At 35.4% G+C, this 23950-nt stretch overlaps 1 protein-coding gene across 2 annotated transcripts; it reads right to left on the bottom strand.

Annotated features, from left to right (window-relative positions):
- Positions 1-23602, bottom strand: roq (RING finger and CCCH-type zinc finger domain-containing protein roquin). Of its 2 annotated transcripts, none has more exons than XM_034983437.2 (16): positions 23517-23602; positions 21370-21532; positions 20116-20302; positions 19544-19704; positions 19091-19228; positions 18839-18946; positions 18102-18435; positions 16896-17057; positions 16285-16420; positions 15593-15774; positions 14551-14644; positions 13751-14064; positions 12536-12636; positions 11718-11783; positions 10947-11030; positions 1-9419 (listed from the first exon to the last, which is right to left on the bottom strand). In XM_034983437.2, the coding sequence occupies exons 2-16, from the start codon at positions 21529-21531 to the stop codon at positions 9351-9353; spliced, it is 2298 nt and encodes a 765-aa protein (XP_034839328.1). In that variant the 5' UTR covers position 21532; positions 23517-23602; the 3' UTR covers positions 1-9350. The 2 variants fall into 2 exon arrangements, with proteins under 2 accessions (XP_034839328.1, XP_069364629.1); XM_069508528.1 differs by having other exon boundaries at positions 15593-15768.
- Positions 23603-23950: the final 348 nt, after the last annotated feature.

The raw sequence follows: 23950 nt of genomic DNA, 5'->3' as shown, positions 1-23950 counted from the left end.
GCCTGAGAATTTAAAAAAAAAAGTGGTGTCGGAGGCTGAAATCTATTTATATGGATAGAGTTACGTGAATAATCAAAAAATGTAATAGGTCATTTGTTGTAACAACGCCGGTTGTAAAGTTACACGTTTTAACAGAATCCTGTAGCATTATTATACTTATGATTGAATGCAATACATCCCGATGAATAAAAATATTTAACATGAAATATCTCCGAAACTGATGGTTTCAATACAAAATGACCGTATGAAATATGTCCTGGCCAATTTAAGTGACCTCTTTTTTCGATGGTGCGACAAAAATTTCGAATAAAAGCAAATGGCGCCTGGCCATACGCCACGCTCCATACTAAGATCTTCGAACCCCTCTTCAGTACAATATTAAATTCATTTAAAAAATCATACAATGTCAAAAGTATTACTCCATTTGAAAGGACATCATCCGCATTGAGCTAACAATTTTTGCAGGTCAACTGATATTTTAATTTTAATGAGATTTAATGAATATATTTTGTTCCAATAAGTTCAAAAACCTCAAAGTATGCCAGTAACGTTCTATTAACACTTTTACTGTTAAGTAATTGTGTCGACAACTATTATCGTTAAAATAAAGAGAATATATAAGCCAGAAAGTTATTTTAATACAAAAATAGGATTTTATGCAATGCCAGCAAAAAATAGCTTGTGTGACATAATAATGATGTCCTTTTTATAAATAAGTGGAGTCAAGAATTGTATGAACGCTTCATCCTACGTAAGCGCAATCGTTCTATATTAATGTTAGCATTATAAATGGTGTATAGTTAGTTATAAATTCGTCAAGTAATATTTTCACTTTTGCTAAGCAACCTCAACGAAAAGAAAAAAGAAAATTGTTAGTAAATCTACATTAAAATAAATAAAACTAATCACAAATTAAATTAATAGTAATAGTATGATATATTAATCTATAAAAAGTTCTCGCACATGTTCATTTGACCAAAGAACACCGATGAGCAACTGTGCATCTCAATTTTTTTACAAAACAATAAAGCAAAGTTTACACAGCCTGGTTACACAGACCCCTCATGTGTGATGATGCTCTTATTTTATTAGGGTCTTTAAACAGACCTCTTTATAAATAATAAAATAACTTTTCCTAGGAAAAAATCACCAAAACAATTTTGGTATTTACTATACAATAATAAAATAGCACACAAATTCACAGTAAGCCAAATTTTATTGATCCGATGTCTATTGAAAGTTTTATCATAATGATCGTGTTTACTCGTCAAACTTGTAAAATTATCACATATCGGCAGGCCTAGGACTAAAGTTTAATCGCCGTATTTTCTGATTGGCTGATACTCTTTCGGATAAAACTTGGTTCTATTGGATGAAATTCTCAGCAAGGATACCATAAATACAATATATATAATATACAATATAAAAACAATCGCGGTTATTGCAAATGTGATGATGATGTAACATACGTGGTAATCCTCCTGACATCACCTAACTAAATAACATGATTAAGTCACAATATTATATGTTTTTTGAATATTATAAAGTCAAATTAAACACAAAATAAAATAGTCTCAACAGGAGTTTCAATATTGCGATTGTCAGAACTCTAACTTTCATAGCATAATTTTCAACATAACAAACATGATGAGATCATGATGACAATAAGAACTGAAATCATTATGTAGAAAACCTAGCCATCGTATTTTATATTAGAGGATTTAGGGTCGTTGTAGCAGGATTCAAAACAACTATTGTTTTCTGTTGTGTTGTTTCGTTCAACTTTTTGTCTTGACATTCTGGAGAATAACATTTCTTCGGTCCACTACCAAAAGTGGAATGAAATAAAACCTTATAATAATATATTTAAATATCACTTGCGTAGTGCTTATTGGTGTATTTTGTAAATCTTAGCATAATATTATATTAAAGTTTAACATAATTCATTATGTACTCTGTCATTACTGTATAATAAAATCTATGTTATGTTGATCTAACAGTTTATCATTCATAGAACAATAAATGTTGGACGTCTAATGTAACGCCGCTTCATTATATTAACGATTGTCCTGTGGTATCAGTTATTGCACATAACATAATAAATAATTGCACAGAGAGTCAACAAGTAACTTAGTCGCGAGTCTTTTTGGCTATTTATTACCCACACTTGGCGACATTCGATGTGTTGAGATCACAGAACACAATAAGGCCGCGTTTGAACTGACAAGACAGATCTTTTTGGAAAGCAAGCTGCAGTAACGGGAGTGAATCCGTAACTCTATGCTGCTTTTGGACTTTCCGATTACATCATCGTCTTTGAGTAATCTTAATACTCCCAAGGGATATTCAAAAACGTGTCAGTTACTAAAATCTGTTGTCGGAATTAGTCGAGAATTGCCCATTACTATTTACCAACGGACAACGGTATAGTTAAAGGCGACCGTAGATTAGAGTGCACAATAGATTTAATCTAAGCGGGACAGCGTTACGAGACAACCCAGAACGCATTTTTCGTTACTGAAAATGCGTGAGGATGGTCTTTTCCGTGTTTTGGTGTAATGTGTAATCAGTGTTGGCGGTACCTTAAAGTCTTATTCGATGTGTCACACACATGTAATAAGATTTGGACACTGTCAGTCCAGACGAGACCTTAGTGGCATTCCGAATAATTGTAATTACAATTTTGGTAATAAAATATATTTCTTCGAATATAAATAAGTAACGTTCATACATATTTACACTAATGAGACGGCGTTGAGTTGAATCTCTCAGCTGTATCTATATTACAGCCTTACATAATTTATACAATTCTCTCTGTACAAAGAGAATACGTAGATGTATCACCAGCCTTAGATATCGCTCCCCATATACCCAATATATAAATTTCCTAGCATTATTAAATCAGTATCAGTAAATCTAGAAAGCTTTTATAACCTTAATCAATCATATTTAGAACATTTCTAAATATCTACATTAATAAACCCTCGATAAATATAAAAATAATAATAACTGTTACATGATTTATGCAAACATTGATGTAATAGGAACAAACAGTGTTTGAACAGAGGTAACATAATATGTACAGGGCTTTCAAGAAACATCAACTTTATTTGAAATTCTCGACGTAGTTATATTTTAAAAGACGTGATAGATGTGCAGTAACCATGCAGTGTGGTATTTATTATACTAGTAGCCTCTGCACATACGGATCGATTTAGATCGAATGATCTGGGTTTCAGTTTGTGATGTTTGACAGAAATATGACAAGTATAATACTTACAATACTTGTGATTACGAAACATCCGAATATATATTTGATAAAAAAATATGTTATTATTAGTGCTGGGGGTTCCTGAATATGTCGTAAGCTAGGTATGTCAAATTTAATTTAGAAATGAAGCGAAGCGAATACAAAGTTAACGAGAGTTTCCTAAAAGTCCAAATCTTAGTAATAAGCACACCACGTTATCTTCTCGCATTGAGACGTCAAATCACATGATGGGTAGGTAAAGGGACAAGATGACACACTTATAAATGTCGGCTGTGGCCAGCCGTCCGACCGCCGGAGGAACGTAATGATTAATTGACTGTGAGTTTTGCAATGATACCTATTAAGGTGCTCTAACTGTCGGCAGATTGTGTATTCATGAAAGATGTGCGCATCCTCCGTATAATTATCTCTAAAAATTTAGATTATCTTAATATTTAAGAACACCTCCTAAAAAAAGGCGTATTTTACTAAGGTCACGGTTCGCACCCTGTTACCACGAGATAAAAACTCTGTCACCCGACCGTGAGATATCATCTAATGGAATGAAATCCCAGTTCTCGGACGGCGAGCGACAGCGTTAAAAGGTTAGGTAGCGATCCGTCCGGTGAGAATAATAGCGACTCGACTGCTAGGGACAGCCAAAATTTATAAGTGTGTCATCTAGTTCCTTACCATCCATCTTGTGTTATGACGTCTATAAATGCGACTAGATAATAGGGTCTACTTAGTTCTAAGAAGTACTTCACTCATTAACAGAAACGAAGTACATTTTAACCGAAGGTTTTCAATTCGGCGAGTTTTTTTTATTACTAAGATTTTTACACCAAAATGCTTGTAATGCTAACTGTTTTATACATTACCTTTTAGTAATAAAATATTTACATAAGTATCTACAAAATGAGACACCTTTGAGACATTAGTTATTATCACGTGATTTTAACTAAAATGATTGTTGATAAAATAATAATTAGCATATACCTTAAAAAATAATATGCTCCACTACTAGTTCTCCACGTTAAATTTAACCAATAGCGAAAATATAATATGCACTCGTTAGTTAACAAATAGATTGTTTTTCTATGGCATGCACAATTATGTATAATAGGTATCTAATGAACGAATTTGGTTTAGGAATCAGTTTTTATTTAGAATTACCACTATCAGCTCAGTTATGCGCACGCACACGGAAAATACTTATTGAGATTTGTTACGCTATGATGCAAATCGCGACACAAAATTTTGGTCTCTTTAAAACTCTAGCACATAATTACCTATTTCTACATGCAAGTTGTTTAAAGAAATTTTATACAAATAATTTATGAGTATAGATTATCAACCAAATCAATCAATTATTATTTGTACTTAATTCCAGAAGATAAAAATGTTAATGTCAACGAAATAAAATTTTAAGCATTTTTACTTTTTACGCTTTTGAACAAGTAAATAAACAGTTAAGGGCTTTTTTCTGCGCGTACTACGCTCGTTTTGGCATACGCGCTTACAGGCTCGCTACATTTCACGCTTCATTCGCGAGAGACGCTCCTTCCGCCGTCTTTGCTTCAACAAGTGTGTCAGTCAGTCGCAAAATGAATTCCCACCAACGGCTCATGTGAATACGAGCTTAGAAGACATCGTGGTGTTAACATCGAACTAAAGACCGATCTGAAAGCTACATCTAATACTTACTAAACGACAGTTCAGTTTTGATATTTAATTTTAAATTCAATAGAATGAGCAGACTTCATTTGATATAATACCACAAGTATTTAAACGTGAATGCATCCAATTTGATTTTATTTGATTATATTTTATCTGATGCTCGCTATCTCTATTTAAAATAAATAATAACCACAGATCATCTATTTTTGTAATAGATTCTTCATCTAAAATTATTACGAATGTATGCACGTATGCTAAACAGCTATTAAAATACTAAGCCTAATTGATCACCAATTTTAAATAGGATAAAATACTATCCGATAAAAATAAGAATAGAAATGAGTTTTCGCTGTCTTTAATCATGTAAAAAATGTTATAATATATGCAAAATGATTTTCCTTGCAAACCGTGTTATTCAAGTGAAGAATGCAAGGTTAAAGTCATTGACGTTCCTATTCTTATCTAGATCGCATTGTACTTACTATCAAAATATAGCTACTTAGTTTATAAAGAATAAAATGCCATAACCTAATTAATGTATACTCAAAATGGAAGTAGTGGCTTGAAAAAATCGGCTTTGTTTTATGTAATACACACTGATCCTATAGGAAAGTAGTCTCAAAATCAGTAGTTATTATAGACCTAAGGCAACGACAGGTTTTAGCAGACTGTCGACGTATAAAGTACGTATATTACTGAAACGATTGTAATATATAAGTAGAAGCATTTCTTAGGCCGAATCCTATTTAATTATGTTATAGTACACTAGAGGCAGTTATACACACGAGGTTCTATACATTACTCACAGTCTGTCAACTCTAAAGTTAAAATATTATTACACCTGTTTTAAATATAGGACCATATATATTTTTATTTTATAGTACAACAAAAAAAAAATTCAATATTATATTTCTACTTATCTTATATTATATAAAATAATATAAAGACAATAGAATGTCTTGCACATTTCAGATGTTAAATGTTAAAATATCAAGTACTAAACATACCTACATGATTAGATGCCCAAAACGTAAGCGACTAGAAATATAAAAACCTGTTTTGGGGGTGCCACATTTTATATTTGGTTATTTTTCTGGTCAGACTTAACGTAGCAAAATCGTACCTTATACTTCTAGCTTGCAGTGTTTTTTTTACAAACTGATCAAAATGGGATAAGGTTGTGCTTGAATAGATTTTTTTAAGAATTTAAATAATTTATTAATTTAATTGAGTATTATGATGAATTTCTCAAATTAAAAACAGTCATTTATGGACGGCAAGTCTAATGAAACTCATTGGTTCATATTACATTACATTCTTCAAGTAGATTGTATTTTCTTATAAATAAGATTTAATTCACATTTATAATAAATTCAATTGATTCTTTTCAGACTTTTATTTTCTGTCATATTTCATTGTATTCAGAAACAGTCAGTACAATGAAGACTTAGTTATTTTTTGTAATAAATAATTTCAGAAATAGAATGCAATATGTCCTTAATTTATCTTTACCCAGGCTTGGATTTCTCATTGAGGAATCCTATTGGGAGACTCCTACTTTTAACATCCATACCCATGTTAATATTAGGAAAGGCATTCCGAACCAGTGGTAGATGCATCCGACGATACATGATCAAAAATACTTGTAAACGTTTAGTTAAATAAAAAATACTTTCATTTTCATTTTCATATTATAAATGCGAAAGTATCTTTGACTGTCTTTTCACGGCTGATCCAAAATTGACGAAATTTGGGCTGCGTTTTGGAGGACATAGGATATTTTTTTATTCCGGAAAATCAGAGTTCCAGTATTTTTTAAAAATACATAGGCATTATATTTTAATATCAAATACTTAAAAAAAATACTATCTGTGATGTAATTTTTTAAGGGTTCCGTACGTACGTAAAAGGAAAAAAGGAACCCTTATAGGATCATTTTGTTATCTGTCTGTCTGTCGTGTCTGTCAAGAAACCTAAAGGGTAATTCCTGTTGACCTAGAATCGTGAAATTTGGCAGGTGGGTAGGTCTTGTAGCATACTTAAGGGGGGAAATCTGAAAACCGTAAATTTGTGGTTACATCACAAAAAAAAAATTAAAACGTGTTTTTGAATAAATAATTAGTATTTTCAACTTTCAAAATAAGATTAGTATGCCGTATGAAAGGGCTTTGCCTGCACATTCTTAAACATATTTTTATTTAGTTTTATGCATAATAGTTTTTGATCTATCGTGCAAAATGTCGAAAAAATACGACTGTAGCACGGAACCCTCGGTGCGTGAGTCTGACTTGCACTTGGCCAGTTTTTTACTTAAGGTTTTTATAGTATTATCGTATGTACAGAACCGTAAATTATAAAATGCCGCAACATGTAGCACTAAACGTTATAAGTTAATAAAATTGAAATGTTAACATTTTTATTTAATCATTATTTTCACATTTAATATCCATATTTAACATTTGTTATTTAATTTAATACATTGAGTCAATTAAGTTAAAAATTGATTAATTATTATTCATCAATGATTATTATATTATAATTTATAATATTTTATTAGTTAGTCTTAAGATTAGGACGTGAGCTAGGTTGAGCGTGCAAACCGCACAAAACAAGTGTTCACGTCACACGGCCGCGCTCTTTTGTTTCGTAGAAGTTACTCGCATTTTTATCCGCACACGGTTGTCACTTGACAGAGCGCGTAGTAAGTAGAGGTTCCTTGGTGTACGCTGTGTGCACCAAACGACAATTATAGGTATTTTCCTACTTTTGAATTTGATAAATATTATTACTTTATTATAAACTAAGACAAAAATAATGACGTACGCTGAAAAAAATATTAAAATCCAACAAAGATTTACAAAGTTACAGGCATTTTAATTTTGGAGTGGGAGGGTCTTCTATCCCTTTCTCGCAAAACGAAAATTTGTATGAAACCGCACGAAGCTACTATGGCATTCAGTAAGGTGTGACGTCAAAATGCTATATCGCTATCTCTGTCTAATCAGAAATATTTAAATGCTTATAACTTTTTGTTATTTGATCGATTTAATTTGGTTTTTCAGTTTACGTCATTATTTTTATCCGAGTTTATAATAAAGTAATAAAAAAATTGAGTCAAATACCCAATTGTTTGTACAATGCGTTCATACGCACTAAGGAACACCTACCTCGAGAAATCTGAACAATAGGAGGTAAGATCATTGCAAATAATATAACCTATTGAGACTTTCGAGTTTTTAATTGTATGTAAAATTTTATGACAAAAGGAAATGAAACCTATTTGGCCTTATTTTAGTATTAAGTCTGAAATGTGAAAGTATCGATGATGATTACATATAAATAAATAAAAATTAAATTTAAAAAACCAAGAGAACTACGGACTAATTTCTCAATCGCCGAATAAATTTTAACTAATGAATAGATCCTATTATCTTGTCGCATGTCAATAAAGACAGGGAAGGTAGAGAGAGGACAAGATCGTTTTAAATAATCCATTCACACATCTTAAACACAGAAAAATACACACACACAGATATACTATCTCTCTCTCTCTCTCTCTCACACACACACACACACACACACACACACACACACACATACACACACACACGCACGCACACAAACACACACATATAATTTATTAAATATTTTTATTTGGCGATTGAAAAACAGGCTTTAACATAAAGTGTCAATAAAATACAAAGGTATAACAATTGTAAAAAAACTGACGGGTTTGTAGATACGGAAGATTAGGAAAAAGTTTGGCAGAATTTTATGGAAGCGATAACTACAAAATTTATTTAGTAAAAGAAATCTATAGAACTATTGCCTATTAAATAAATAGTTCATAAGAGTCCTTAGAAGAAGGCCTTCGGTCGTTTTGGCATGCTAGAAATAAAATGTATTTGCTATAAACCAGTTTTTTGTTAGATGTTTGACTTATTTTAATTTTTTTTCCTATTTTGATGTAAATCATTTCAACAGTACATAATGAAACTAGGATAGTATATACAGTAAAGCTAAATGGGAAGTCTACATATTGAATATCCAAATATCCCACTAATTTTAAAAACACAATAATAAATAATAATAATCGCAACAATAAATAAATTTTCTATGCACTATCTGCCGCACTAAGAGTCGCTTAATCGTTACTTAAGTTTAGTTAAAACGAGACAGAGCTATATCTCTCACATAAATCTGTCTCGTTTTAACTCAAGCTTAAGTAACGATTAGCGACTTTGAGTACGGCTGTAAGAGCTTCAGATTTTCTTTACAGTTAAACCGGAAGGTACTTAATACGAACATGTGTTGAGGATTGTGTTCCATAGTAGAATATACATTGGGTGGTTCTAGAAGTTATCCAAAACTACATGTTGTTTCGCTTTTCATATTTGGTGATAAAGGGTACCTCACCAGTTTAATCTGTACTTTTGAACTCCGTGTCGATACGTCGTTCCAAAGCCTGCAGTTCTTCTTCCAGTTCCCGCTGAAGGATAAAAATATTATGTTCAATGAAAATTCATTTATAGAAATTATAAAAAATAAATAAACGAGTGGAGTGGAGTTTACCATCTCGCGAGTTTGGGAAGATTGCAGCTTGCTGTGGCACACGCTGCCACACCACATGGAAAGGTTCATGCAGACTTATTTAAGGAGACTCTAGTATACGCGGCAGTAAGTAATGTACATCGGCCATTAGAATGACATTTCAGCTTTGTAGAGCGTTGTCTCTGCCACTATATGACGTTTTGTCGGTCTCAACGACAGAGACATTGCTCTACGAATCTGCTATCTCCTTTTAAAGGTCGATGTACATTAGCCCAAAGATCGTCGCGCAAAGGGGACACCGATGTGTTCGTAAGAGATCTCGGAGCCTCCTAATATGTGCTGAGAGACGCCAAAGGGGTTTTCGTAACTCCGTCCCGTTTGTAACCCGAAGTCCTGGGAAAGACATCTTTCTGAGGACGTCGGGTATCTTGAGAAGATTTTCAACCCATTAAAAAAAGGGTGTATACTCAACAACCCGTATCCGTCCACCCCGGGCGGCGCATTTTTATATATTATTTTTGGTCTGGGGTGGATAGGAGAACACACGATTCTGACTACACCCTAGAGTGACTGTTGTAGGTGGATAAACGAAATAAGCCAAAAAAAGGCATTGTTTAAGTACATTGTAGAACACCCATAACATACTTTGTTATGATTCGTAAACCTTGTCCACTACTCGATGAATTTCTGGTACAGTCAACGCTTATCCATACTAATATTATAAATGCGAAAGTGTGTCTGTCTGTCTGTCTGCTGGCTTTTCACGGCCCAACAATTTAACTGATTTTGCGGTACAGAGTTAGCTTACATCCCGGGGAAGCTACTTTATATCCCGGAAAAGAAAAGAGTTCCCACAGGATTATTAAAAACCTAACTCCACGCGGAGTAAGTCGCAGGCATCACCTAGTTACTAATAATTATTGTCATTAGAATTTTATTGTAATTAAATTAATTAGTGGGTTTAAATACGGTTTTTGCATCAAGTACGCACCACATCTGAATAAATACTATCTGTCCCGGCTTACTCACGTGTGTAGTCGACGTTAGCCCGACTAGTTTCGAACCCATACGGGGTCCTTTTTCAAGGGAGTCCGTCCGCGCCCGCGCCGCGGTTTTGACACGTGAGTAAGCCGGGACAGATAGTATTTATAATGGAAATCACTCACGGTAGTTTAAACGCTAAAACATCTGAATAAGTTCTTAAGTACATTTTAAGGTTATAAGCCACTAAGGGGCACTGCAGTATTGGTTTTAGTTTTTTACTGAACTAATTCTAATGGACCTTCGCACATGATTTTAATTGGAATTGGATTTTTATCAAGAGAGTTTACTGACTTCCTGAGTTAGTGCGCTCTAGGAGAAAAAGATGACATTAATTTCTCAGGAGTATTCTGTATCCAAAACAGGTCCCATAAGTCTGTGTCCGGGTTTGCCGTTTCTAATATAAATTTTTGATTGTACTCACATCATCAGCCCTGTTAGTGAGATCAGTGTTGACCGCAAGTCGGTCCGCGCCGACCGCTCGGCGGTCATTCTGCACTGAGAACATCTGCAACAACAAACGTACCTCAAAAGGAAAAATGGAACCCTTATAGGATCACTTTGTTGTCTGTCTGTCTGTCTTTCAGGGTACTTTCCGTTGACCTAGAATTATTAAATTTGGCAGGTAGGTAGGTCTTATAGCAGACATTCGGAGAAAAATCTGAAAACCGTGAATTTGTGGTTACATCACACAAAAAAAAGTTAAATTGTGGTCATGAACTAATAATTAGTATTTTCAATTTTCGAAGTAAGATAACAATATCAAGTTGGGTATCATATGAAAGGTCTTCACCTGTGCATTCTAAAACAGGTTTTTATATTTTATTTTAATGCATCATACATTTTGAATTATCGTGCAAAATGTCGAAAAAATACGACTGTAGTACGGAAACCTCGTTGCGCGAGCCTGACTCGCACTTGGCCGGTTTTTTTTCTAACGTTTGGGTTTCTTACATAAGCTGTTAATTCGAAGTTATTTCGGACGACTTATCCGCCTAAATTTGCATGCTGTAGCCGCCTATAATTTGGGTTATATAATAACTTGGAACCTAGGATTTGAATAATGTGATTTTTTGTATGATTCTGTTGATGGTTCAATAAAATAAAAATAAAAGTAGCTTTATAGCTTACATGACCGTAATCAATATTAGCAAGCAATATTATAATATTAAAAGTTTCCGTAAAAAAAACTTACATCTTCCGTAGTTTGGGGAATGTGTGGTAGGGCATTTCTCATTCCTTCAAAGTTGAAAACGGGCATCTGTAACAAACGGCAGCATAAACAACTGGTCAAGTACAAGTTGGACTCATACACGAAGGGTTCTGTACGTAGATAGAATAATAGGTAGATGTAAGTACTGTGTAACCGCGTATGAGATAGCGATAGCACGACGTAACGATGAATAACACGACAATGATTACCATTGTTTAGTAGTCAATATTTGTATTAACTGATCAACAATATTTGTATTAAACGTTTTTTATGTAAAAAACAAGTAAATTACTCATGAGAAATACAATTACGCCACGAATTCTCAAAGTTTGTTTTGCAACTTCTTGTATGTATTCTTGAAAAAAACCAGTTACACGATAAGCGATAAAAATAGGTTAGATGCGTCTCTGTTTATCACATTAGTAACTTTATCTGTGCTCTCTTTTTAGTGCGAATGAGAAAGCAAACGTTCCTGCATCTACCTTTATTACTCTATCTACGGTTCTGTACCATCATATGAGATGTAACATTATGTACTTTTTCAATTTCTTTAATTTGCATGGCGGCCATTTTGAATTTATTATTATTTGTCGTTATAGCGGCAATAGAAACACTCTGTGAAAATTTCACCTCTACCTATTACAGTTCATGAGATACAGCCCACTAAAAGACAGACGGACGGACAGTGGAGGCATAGTAATAGGGTCCCGTTGGCACATTTCGGGCACGGAACCCTTGAAAAAACAATAACGTTGTTTCTGTTAAGGAATTATCGCTCTCTTTTTAAATAAAACACTTACGTTATTAGTAGTTGACCAAGACTCCATGCGTAGCTCCCTAGGTACAGGGGCAAATCCCGGCACCTTGACCCGATAATCTGGCAAGAGTTCTGTTGGAATCGCTAAGAAAGAGAAAATGCTTATTATAAGTAAATCAATTTAAAAGAAGCTTACTCGCATGATTTTAGATTTTTCATGGGTCTGCAAAATTTCAGCTTAATGAGGAGGTTTCCAGGCAACGTTCGAGATAATTTTCATAGATGGCGCTGAATACTTCCACCACTAAAGATGACAAATAAATAATAATACCTATATCTATATGATCTATGCTTTAAATTTTCTATATTAGTTTACAGATTTGTGGGGAAAAAAGTATGGAAAATTGCAGTGCACGCTAGCTCTTACTCTTCACCTATGTCATTAATTGACCTAAACATTAAAGCATAGATCATATAAATATAGGTATTATTTTTCATCTTTAGTGGTGGAAGTATTCAGCGCCATCTATGAAAATTATCTCGAACGTTGCCTGGAAACCTCCTCATGTCCATTGAGGAGGTTTCCAAGTCAACCTAATTAAAAGCTATTAAAAAACAATCACTCGGCATTTGGGGCGCTCTGTAGCTATAAGAAACGTGACAGTATTCAATCATTAGTATTACAAAATACAAGTGGAGTGGAAGTGAGGCTATCGTCTTTTTGATAAGAATTTAAACTTAGCTCTGTTTTCTTTAACATACGGTTGAAATTGGTATAATGAAAACAAAATATGAAGGAGCCTGTAGTGCAGCGCGCTGCTTTATGTCGCTTCCACTGTCATCATCATCCTCATCATCAACCCATAGACTTGACAGCTGGAGGTATGTTTCATGTAGGTACTTCCACAAGCCATCCAACAGTCTTCTGTAACTCGTTGACCTAGTCTTCATACGCTGCGTCTTCCGGTGCGAGGTCACCATTCCAGCACTTTGGGACTTCATCGTTTATCGGTTTTTCAAATTATGTACCCTATCCATTGCAACTTTAGCTTCACAACCCACTGAGCTATGTCAGTTACTCTTGTTCTATAGATCTCTTCATTTCTGATTTGATTGCTGCCAATATGCCGAATTAAGAAATTAAGCTATTTGAGTTGTTATCAAAAAAGATGGGGCACCTCGGCTCTACTCCACTCTGCAGGTGTGCATTGCGCTTAAAGAAATCAAATATGTTATAATATAACATTTCATAACTTACGATCATCGAAAGTGTAGGGGCTAATATTCCTCGGTGCTTCGTGCTGCGCTGGCACAAACATATTTGGCATCGGCTGTTGTATATTCTGTTCTTGATTCGGGTAACCCGTCATTGGGCCAGTATTGGTTGGACCCTGGTATACGGGGCTCACGAATTCGGGCCGAGGGAACTGAAGGTTGTTTGTGGTCTCGTCGTGTAGAGGCACCATGTTACTGAAACGACCGTAATAGGGACGTTCTGGTATCGGCATTATGATGCCATTTTGATTTATACCCATTGGAGGCTGGCTATGCATTATAGCGGAAGCGAAGTTCCTGTAAAATACAGAATGTACTATGTAAACTATAACTGTAAAACTCTGTATTGCTATATCAAATAATCGAAAAATTAAATCTGTGATCGACTCTTTTTGGACAGGATGATTATTATTATTATTTACTTAACGATGCCAGCAACTTGTCTGCGTGGATTTATGTTTTATACAAAATCTTTTGTTGCAGGTTGGTTTTGCGGGAGAAAAGTATATTTCATCTCTAGGAAGCAAGCTAGTTTTGTACGAAATATATGATGCTAGCGACTTCATCGATGTGGATTAAGGTTTCTAAGACCCTTTTATTTTCCAAGGCAAAAAGTTGCCTATACCCGTCCCTGGGATGCAAGCTACGTAAAAAGCTAAGACAGACACTCTCGTATTTCTGATATTAGTACATAATATGCATTTAATTGGTCTGGTATAAACACAAACTTATTTGAGTGTTACTTCCTATGAAAATAACGCGTAAACGATTTAAGATACATACGTTGGAGGAATGCATTCGGTACGCGTATTTTCAGCTTGATGTGTGAATTCTGCATTAGGAAGAATTTCTTGTGTTTGCAGTGTTGGTTGCATTTCTAAAACATAAAAGTATAAATGTAAACCTAGTTCTGAATTCTTTGTCTGGAAAAAAGTGGGACTTAGGTAACATGGAACTATAACAAGCTGCTAAAAAGCTTTGTATCCTGGACAAAGTGAAGCGGTACTTCACGCTGAAACAACGCCTCACACTACCAGGCTCAGGTTTGGTCTGGTATGGAATACTATTGCAACCTCTGGGTTGGCTGCCAAGTACCAACTCGATGCATTAAACTCGATAGATCGCCGTCACTCGCTTATCAGTCTTCTATCAGATATATTTTAAAGAGTTTTCTCAGGAACTCCACAATCTTGATCCTCTTTCACCGTTCTACCACAGAACAGCGAGAAATTGTGAGCCAGCATCCTTATGTAGTAGTTTAATGTTCAAGTGTAGTAGTAAGGTAGATAGAATAGATAGCATAGATAAGTACAATAAAAAATGAATTCTGTGGCGCCACCCGAATCGGGGTTCCCACTGAAAACCAGCGCTGTATGTTTTTGTACTTGTGCAAGACATACCTATAGCATTTATGCTGAGTCGGGACCTTTTTTTTCGGGTTGTGCCACACATGACATAGTCTATTCCCGCGCTTCTTCTGCTAGAGGTCTTTTGACGTTACTGCTCAAGAATTAGAGGCGCCGGGATGAGACCTAACTAGGTCTAACTGGTAATGTGTGGCACAGCTTTAAAAAACATACGTTTTTTCTTTCTTTATGTGTTCGAAATCTAATCTACTATTACAATCATTTTTGTTCAATGTTTCTGATGCGAATCACTAAGATTTGGAACGCCTTTTTGGCGACCGTGCCTCCTGCCATTAGTATAAATTAAGTACCTTTAAGGCAAGAGTGAATAGGCATATTGTAGGCATCATTGATTTCTTTAAGGCATGATTGTCTCAAGCGTAAGCCTAAACTGCGATGAAATTAAAAAAAGGACTTACGTGGAACATTATAATTGTCTATATGCGGATGGGCTTGCGGCGGCGGCATAGGGAACCTCTGGTACATTTGCGGGAGCGGTATGGGCTGAGGCAATTGCGGCAGCGGCATAGACGGGATTGGTGGCAGGTACGTATAGTTGCCGTTAGTTATCGTCGGATTCGTATTTGCGGCGCCTCTGTACCTTCCGAATGAAAAATATTTTACCTATTAAAAACAGACAGATGCGAGTTACGAGTTACTTACATGAAAAGTAGTGACCGACCGAATCCTCGGCTTTAGCTTCAGAGAGAAATCGACCTTCGGTCGATCACTGACCATAGTGTGCTTAAAAAAGCTCCGAAAAACGAAAAGCAAGTTATTTTGCTGGTGACATTACGAAATTATGACCACTACCATTTCACAATTTTGTGCTTGGTAAGAAGATCTGATTCTCTTCTTGCAGAAAACCAGCAATAAATATTTTGAAAAGTCGTCGCCGAAAACTTTTAAAATCTGTAACTATACTGTCATGCACTTTATTATTTTTTAACTAGCCTATACCCGCGACTTCATCCGCATAGATTACAAGAATTTCTAACCCCTATTTTAATCTTGGGACCTGGGCTTGGGTAGAGTAAAGACAAATTCAATGCGGACGAGGTCACACGCAAGAGTTCATCAGAGAAAATAAAGGCTCAATCATCGTATTTACCTTTCCAGCTCTTCCTCGAAATGCGCAAAGGTGCAAGCGTTTCCTCTTGGACAATAGGACCTAGTTACAGCATCTCTACACATAGATGTCTTGTACTTATGAGTTGGCGTGGTTGCTATCTGCGGAGACGGCTGGCCTGCACAAAAAAAAATATTGGCAGTCAGTTTGGGCTACCGACAGAAGTGAAGACTTAAGTCTTCATGCTAAGAAATAACGGTGCTTATGTTTAGGTTTCCACATTAATTGTAGTATCAAAAATTATTGGTAAGTATTAAGTATTATCGAACATGATAATTTTGTTTGTGTGCATGTCGTTAACGCAACCTTTTAGTTTTTGTACATCCCAAAAACACACAATGCGCCCAAAGAAGTTTTCCCTTGAAAAATATATAAAACTAGCTTATGCTCGCGTGGACTACACAAATTTCAAACCCCTATTTTACCACTTACGGGTTGAATATTCGAATATCCTTTCTTAGCGTGTGTCTACTTCATAATGGCTATCTGCATGCCAAATTTCAGCCCGATCCGTCAAGTAGTTTGAGCTGTGCGTTGATAGATCAGTCAGTCAGTCGGCTTTTTCTTATATATTTAGACTATGTAAAACTTACTAGTAGATGGTTCACAGCACCTATCTTGAAGGCTGTGCTTCTGGTTATGATTCAAATCTCGGCAGGTGGCTTGCTGTTGTAAGTAATGGATCAGCCCGGAGACTACCTCTTTAATCGACGTTATCACCTCGGCCAACTGTTGCCATGTTGGGCATTTTGCATCTATACCCAAAAAAGGAAATTATCTTTTGAATAAAAGATTGATGGAAATATGCATTTTCTATCAATCTTTTATTCAAAAGTAGGACTAGATCTTTCTACCAGAAAGGCCAAGGCGATTGCCATGGCCGGCCTGTACCAGACCTCGAGTAGTGCCTCAAAATAGAGATTAGGTACACTGTGACACAAGATCCGCTCAATAAAGGAAGACCTGACACCAATATTGTGGGTAGGTCTCACACACTCACACACACGCACACTCCCACTGTGTAGCTGTCATACATTTTTTTGGCATAACCAAACACTTGTGATAATAATCATAATCTAAATTTAATTTTTTGCTGAATATCTTAAATTTATTTGCCAGTAATAATTGCGAATTAGTTTTGAGGTTGGGTTATACTCCTAGTATAGTAATCGACTCAGCCAATAAATAATAACCAATGTTTGTATCAATGGCTGTATGATTTTTCATACAACATACTCACAGACGCGTACATACGTCATACATGCATGGGAGTTCAAGGTCTGCCTTATTCAAATATACATATAAAAAATGCCGCGTTCGCTGAATTAGAGACATAGAATAGAACTTAATCGATCATCCAATAGTTAAATCGGCTTAACTGCTACGGCATTAAGTACAGATGTGCGCAAATATATCGGTCGGTTGCAACACCACAAATTATACAGTTCTAAGGTATGACCAACTACTATCACCCCCAGTCGAGCATCTTTAGGGTTCCGTACCCGAAGGGTGCTAACGGGAACCTCTATGCCTCCGCTGTTCGTCCGTCTTTCATGAACCCTAATAGGAAGAGAGTTGATATTTTCACAAAACGTGTATTTCTATTGTCGCTCTAACAACAAATAATAAAAATGTACGAGTTCAACTCACACTTGACTGTTTTTTTTACTTTTCGTAATCTTTAGGGATCTGTTTTATAGTGAAATATCATGTAATATGTATGAATCTAAAACATAAATTCAATTACGGGAAAAATCTATGCCTAACTTTTTGTATTTTGTAAATAAACGGACGGTTACCTGGACTAGCATCTATGTTCGCAAGTCGATCGAGGTGCATACTCATGACAATCAGCTGTGCCGGGTCCCAGGTCCTCTGCAACGCTATGAACAGTTCCTGAACCGATTGCGCAAACGACTGGGGTGTTTGCAGTTTGTCTATTATACTTTGCATATGACTTTTGTGGGCTGTGTCCCCATACAATAATGCGCTCCACTGGTCTGGAGCTATTCTTAGGCCGGCTTCGGTGGCTATTTGTACTATTTGCGCGTCGTGTTCGCGCCGTAGGGATTCGTAAGTTCGGAATTCCTCCTTTAATTGCATTAACGATGAATCACACTCGCGTTTGGAAACCTAAAAAAAAGTAACATAGAATAGAGGATATTTCTTTTCTACTAACTGACCATTAGCATACCTTTCACTAAAAATTCAAGGCATCAGCTAGTTGTAAATAATGTAAGTTGTTAGCAGTCGCGAAATTCATTACCTCGAAGGGGAACGAATGAATAATGTCGCAAATAAACTTTTAGCATAAAAATGAAATTATTTGTTCTGAAAACTTTTCTTCAAATGGAAAAAATCAAACAACGTTTTAATTCTATGTTCATCACTTGCTTGGCTTCGTATTCCCCAGAAAATACTAAGTTAATTAAATTGTTGGGAGGCTATCTACAAAAACTGTATGCCTTTTAAAAGAACACTTTAAAATATGGATTAAGAGTATCATGAAAAATAACTTTGAATAAAACTGATTTACCTTAAAACAAGAAGCTCTATATAGAAGCTGGACAACGTGGCCTATACTAGTTTTGGAAGCCTGCGGGAAGTGAGGCTCTAATCTTTGGACAACAAACATCACTAGCACCTGTAAAAAATTCATTATTTTTAATCAACGCTTCATCATAAGTTATAACATGTTTTTCGGAATTTACTGTTGTGTTAATCAAATTTTGTTGTATTAATAAACTGATTTGTTTTGGATTTATAGAGTTGTGAAGTAAAAAATTACCTTTCTGGAAAGGGCGGAACCATCTTCTAGAGCTAGAAGCACAAGTTTTAAGACTTCCTCTTGCATTGCAGGTCCTAAAAATTGACAACCACGCGCACGGACTGCTGCCCATAAGTTCGCACTTAGCTGCTGAGGATTCTATAAAACAAACACTTTTGATTAAATAAGGTCCTTTCTGATGCAGAGTTGTTACTAATAATATAGCATAGCGACGCATAGCTAACTATGCGTCGCCATGTTAAATGAACACAAAATTCATAATATGACTGCGACGATCACGAGCGCCGCCAGGATTTTTTATTAAAAGACGTGCACATCAGGTTTATGACCGCACTATGATCGCAGTTGAAGAAAATATTTCCCACAAATGACATCTTTCTAGTGTTAAGAAAATATCTTTGTTGACCTATGAGGTCAATAATTCAGTTTATGGGCTATATAAAAAAACCTGACCTGATGCTGGAGAATGAGCTCAGTGACAGTCCTCTCTCCAAGGGACCTCGCCGAGCGCGCCGCCCGTCCTCTGCCCTCTTCGTCAGTGATGGCACATTGCAGTAGAGTTACCAATTTACGCTGCATTGGCCTCGATAAACGGTTGCCTGCTGTACTGCTTGCTGTATACAAATATAACAATAAATTAATAAATAATATTAAATTAATTTAAATAAATTATCCAATATTTAATATTAGTTCCAAATTAAATTTTCATCTTAAAACAAATAACCCTTATATTTTAAAATGAAAATAATATAATACACTAGAAACAGTTTTTTATTTAATAGGATAAATAATATAAGTAGTATAGTGGCGCTGATCTGAGTGTTTTTCTCTAAATTAAATTTTGCTAAAAAAGGACGGAATATGAATTTTACATTTAAAGACTCAAAATTAAATTTAAAACTGTCAAACTGTTCTGTCCTTATCATATTACATTAATAAGAAGAGGATGCGAATACTCTAAAATTTAGTTGTGCTCAGAATCAGTAGCAGTATTTAGTTAAATACTAATTAAAATTTGTTGTTACCACAAAGTTTAAGGTAGATAGCGAGATGCTCGAGACACCGCACGATGACGTCATACGCTTGGCGGTCATGTTCTGGCAGGGCTTGTATGCAGGGCGGGTGGTAGGGCTGTGCAGGCGGGGTATACCCCGCTAGCTGTAGTAGCGCCGTGTTCACTACTAATTCTTCAGGCTCTGCTTGAATAACTGTCTAAGATAGACAGTAAAATATCTATTTATTTTCAATACTTATAGAAAAAGAAATGGCAGTCAAGTCAGAGCAGTGGACACAAACAGGATGATTGATTAATGGAAATGTAATCCATAATAATATTTTTTTGTGGACATAGAATATTTTTTGTTCTAGAAAAAGATCCCACAGAAACAAAGTACCTATTTGAAAAAAAAAAAACAAAGCAAATACCAGGCTGTCAATGTAAGTTTACAAAGTAATAAATAAATAGTGCAACATTGACTCATTTGTTTACAATAAAGTAATCAGCGCCTGTGATAAAATATTGCTCTATAAAAGAAGCAAAAACAAAAGTCGTTTCCTAACTCTCTTCTTTAAATTATGACCTACCAGAGGCTCTATTCCTACATCTAGCATGCAATGTGTTGCATTTCTCAGTATCAATTGCCATTGATACTGAGAAATGCAAGCAACATTTGTTTAATACATTCAATATGTTTGTTTAAATTAGTATCTACACTGCTTAGAACTAACTTTTAGGTAAGCATTATGTTACATAAGTAAACTGAGAGACAACTATCTATAAACAAAAATTAATTATTAATACTTAATAGATAGGGACGGTGTGATAGCCTATCCTGATAGATAGTAAAGACGTCCGCCTTTTTATCCGAGGTCGGGGGTTCGATCCCGGGCACGCACCTCTAACTTTTCGGAGTTATGTACGTTTTAAGTAATTAAATATCTAAATTAACAAGTATATAATTAGGTGAAGGAAAACATCGTAAGGAAACTTTCATGCCTGAGAGTTCTCCATAATGTTCTCAAAGGCGTGTGAAGTCTGCCAATCCGCACATGGTAGACTATGGCCAAAGCCATTCTCACTTTGAGAGGAGACTCGTGTTCTATAGTGAGCTGGCGATGGGTTGATCATGATGATGATAATGACGCCCTGCAACTGTTTTTCCTCATCAAATCTAATTTTTTACTTACTTTTTCACTTATAGCTACAATTTACTAATTAGTTTTTTAATTTTTAATTTAAGTTCAAAAAAGTATTCTGCAAGGAGGAGGATGAAGCTTACCTGATCAAAAGGGCATTGTTTTCTATGCAAATGTTTCAGACAATGCCCACAGAGTGTGTGGCCACAGCCTAGGCTGATCGGGCTTCGTGGCGGGGCGCCAAATTCGCGGCAGCACACTGGACAATTCAGGTAGTCCGTCCATTGCGGCGCCTGGATGGGCATTCTAAAACAAAGACGAACATATTATTTTGATCTATAATGTTAATACTGGAGAGTCCAGGCTGGTATAGTATGATCCATCCTGTCCATTTGTCACGGTTTAGTCCAATCCAGTCAGTGTAAGAATTTCTCAAGGAAGTTAATGACATGGTGACATTTTTGTTGACATAGATATGACACATCTTCTGTCTGGTGCTAGAAAACGAGCTGCATGGCACACCTAATTCCTGCAGCTCAGCCATAAGCTGCAGGAAAGAGGGTGCAGTGGGTAGAAATCTAGAACTTATTCATGGCAGTGATCAGCAATGTGAGTGTGATTTGTATAGTCAAGATATCGACATTGATTGCCTTTTTTTATTCTATCCTGGTACTGCCATGTATTTAATTGTATCAGAAAAATGCCATATATATAAAAACTATGAAAATGAGGGAATACAGTGCTCACCTAGTGTTTGCGGCTGGAAGTTTATATCAACAGTGCCAAATGATCAGCAAATAAAAACTGAACTATGAGAGTGTTTACCCATTGGTTGTGTTTCAAAGTCTATTAGTTAAAAGTCCCGCAAATTGCTAATGCGCGTGGCCGCCATTTTAGTGACGTCAGCACTAGAGTGAAGTTTCGAGCTGATGGTATATTTTAACGCCGCGTGGGACGCGTCGATGCCATCTGCGGGCTCGGCCGCAAAAAACGCTCCATCTCAAACAAACGCGTATAAAATTGTTTCTTCGTAAACGCACTCATACAACGCCATATGTTTAAATTCAGTGCAGGCCGCACCGCACATCGCAACGTGCGACGCCCCGCGTTTCCGTAAACGAGGCCTTAGCAAAGAACGTATGGACAGCAGTTGCACACTTTACAATAATAGTAAAATGATAAGTTGATGTTCTTTAGAACCATAGGATTTTATCTGTTAGTAGTATATCCTAATCCTAATTCTTATAATATTATAAATGTGAAAGTGTGTATGTTTGGATGTTTGTTACTCAATCACGCAAAAACGGCTGAACCGATTTGGATGAAATTTGAAATGGAGATAGATTATACCCTGGATTAACACATCGGCTACTTTTTGTCCCGCAAAATCAAAGAGTTCCCACGGGATTTTGAAAGATGTAAATCCACGCGGACCAAGTCGCGCGCATCAGCTAGTACTTATATAAGATAATTAAAATAGAAGATTTTGAGACTTCAATGCAGCTATGTTGTGATATTAGAAGTGAACATAACAGGTTTATTTAGCTTTACATCTAATTGATGAACTATACTTAAATGGTAAAGATTTTGAGTCTGGATTCAGATGAGAAATAGCACTATATGTTTAACTTTAGAGCAGATCACCCAATACTAGAATAACTGAGAATCTATACCATTACTTTTTTTTCCTTTAGTAAAATTCAATAATACTTAAGCATATAATGGTGACACTGATATAAGAAATGAGTATTTGTTTCCTCTCTGGCAATGTATTTTCAGGAGCTTTAACTAAATCTATCAAAAATATATTATAGCATAATGTTAGAAGAAAATATGTAATTACTTATTAGCAAATACAACAAATTCTCCTTTATACTGAGCTGCTACATTGGCTAGCTGTTATAATATAATTTTAGCACAATCACGGTTCTAATTAGCTAGGATCACTTTACTTGTGCTAAAGTACTGCAATAGTCTTAATAAAAATCGTCGCGTCATTGAATTTGATGGTGACATAAAAGATATGTATTTTTATATAATCATATCGTGTAATAATCAAGAACTACAAAAGGTCAAATAAATACTTTTATCAGTTTTGTTGTTATAGTTGCAGTTTTATTAGTTTTCGATTTTCTATAAGCAATAATAATTCAAAAATTTGACATGCAAAAATTGCCACCTAGGCAGCATGTATGTAGAGTTTGATAAACAAGAACCTGGTACATAACATAAAGTAGACTTTCATATTATAATTAGAGGGATTTATTGTAGATAAGTATACTTTAATTACCTCAAAAATAACACGAACACTCATCACAAAAATAACACATTTAGCTTCTACCCACTTCAAATCATGATCCGTCAGCAGCCATAAACAAAGAGTATATAATGGTAATCACCACAGATCACTATATACTAGCTAGGGTAATCACTACCGTATGGCCCTAAGGCTATAATATAGCATCTGTGTCTTCGGATTACTGGTCTGTGTCTATAGCCATAAACCATCCATAAACATAGACGATATCTATGCCACGCGGGCATGATTTGTATAGTAATTAGATAAGGCTGGCTTTAAGTTTTATTGTAATAATGGGGTCGATTCTCTTGTACACAATCTCTAAACTAAACTAAATTAACAGGTCTAAATCTAGTGCTATCCTTTTCCGCAAGCAACACTATGAAAGGGATAGCAATAGATTTAGACGAGCCATTTTAGTTTAG

The sequence above is a fragment of the Maniola hyperantus genome, chromosome Z (genome assembly GCF_902806685.2).
Source record: "Maniola hyperantus chromosome Z, iAphHyp1.2, whole genome shotgun sequence".
Classification (NCBI taxonomy): domain Eukaryota; kingdom Metazoa; phylum Arthropoda; class Insecta; order Lepidoptera; family Nymphalidae; genus Maniola; species Maniola hyperantus.
This window is presented reverse-complemented; position numbering and strand designations above follow the sequence as displayed.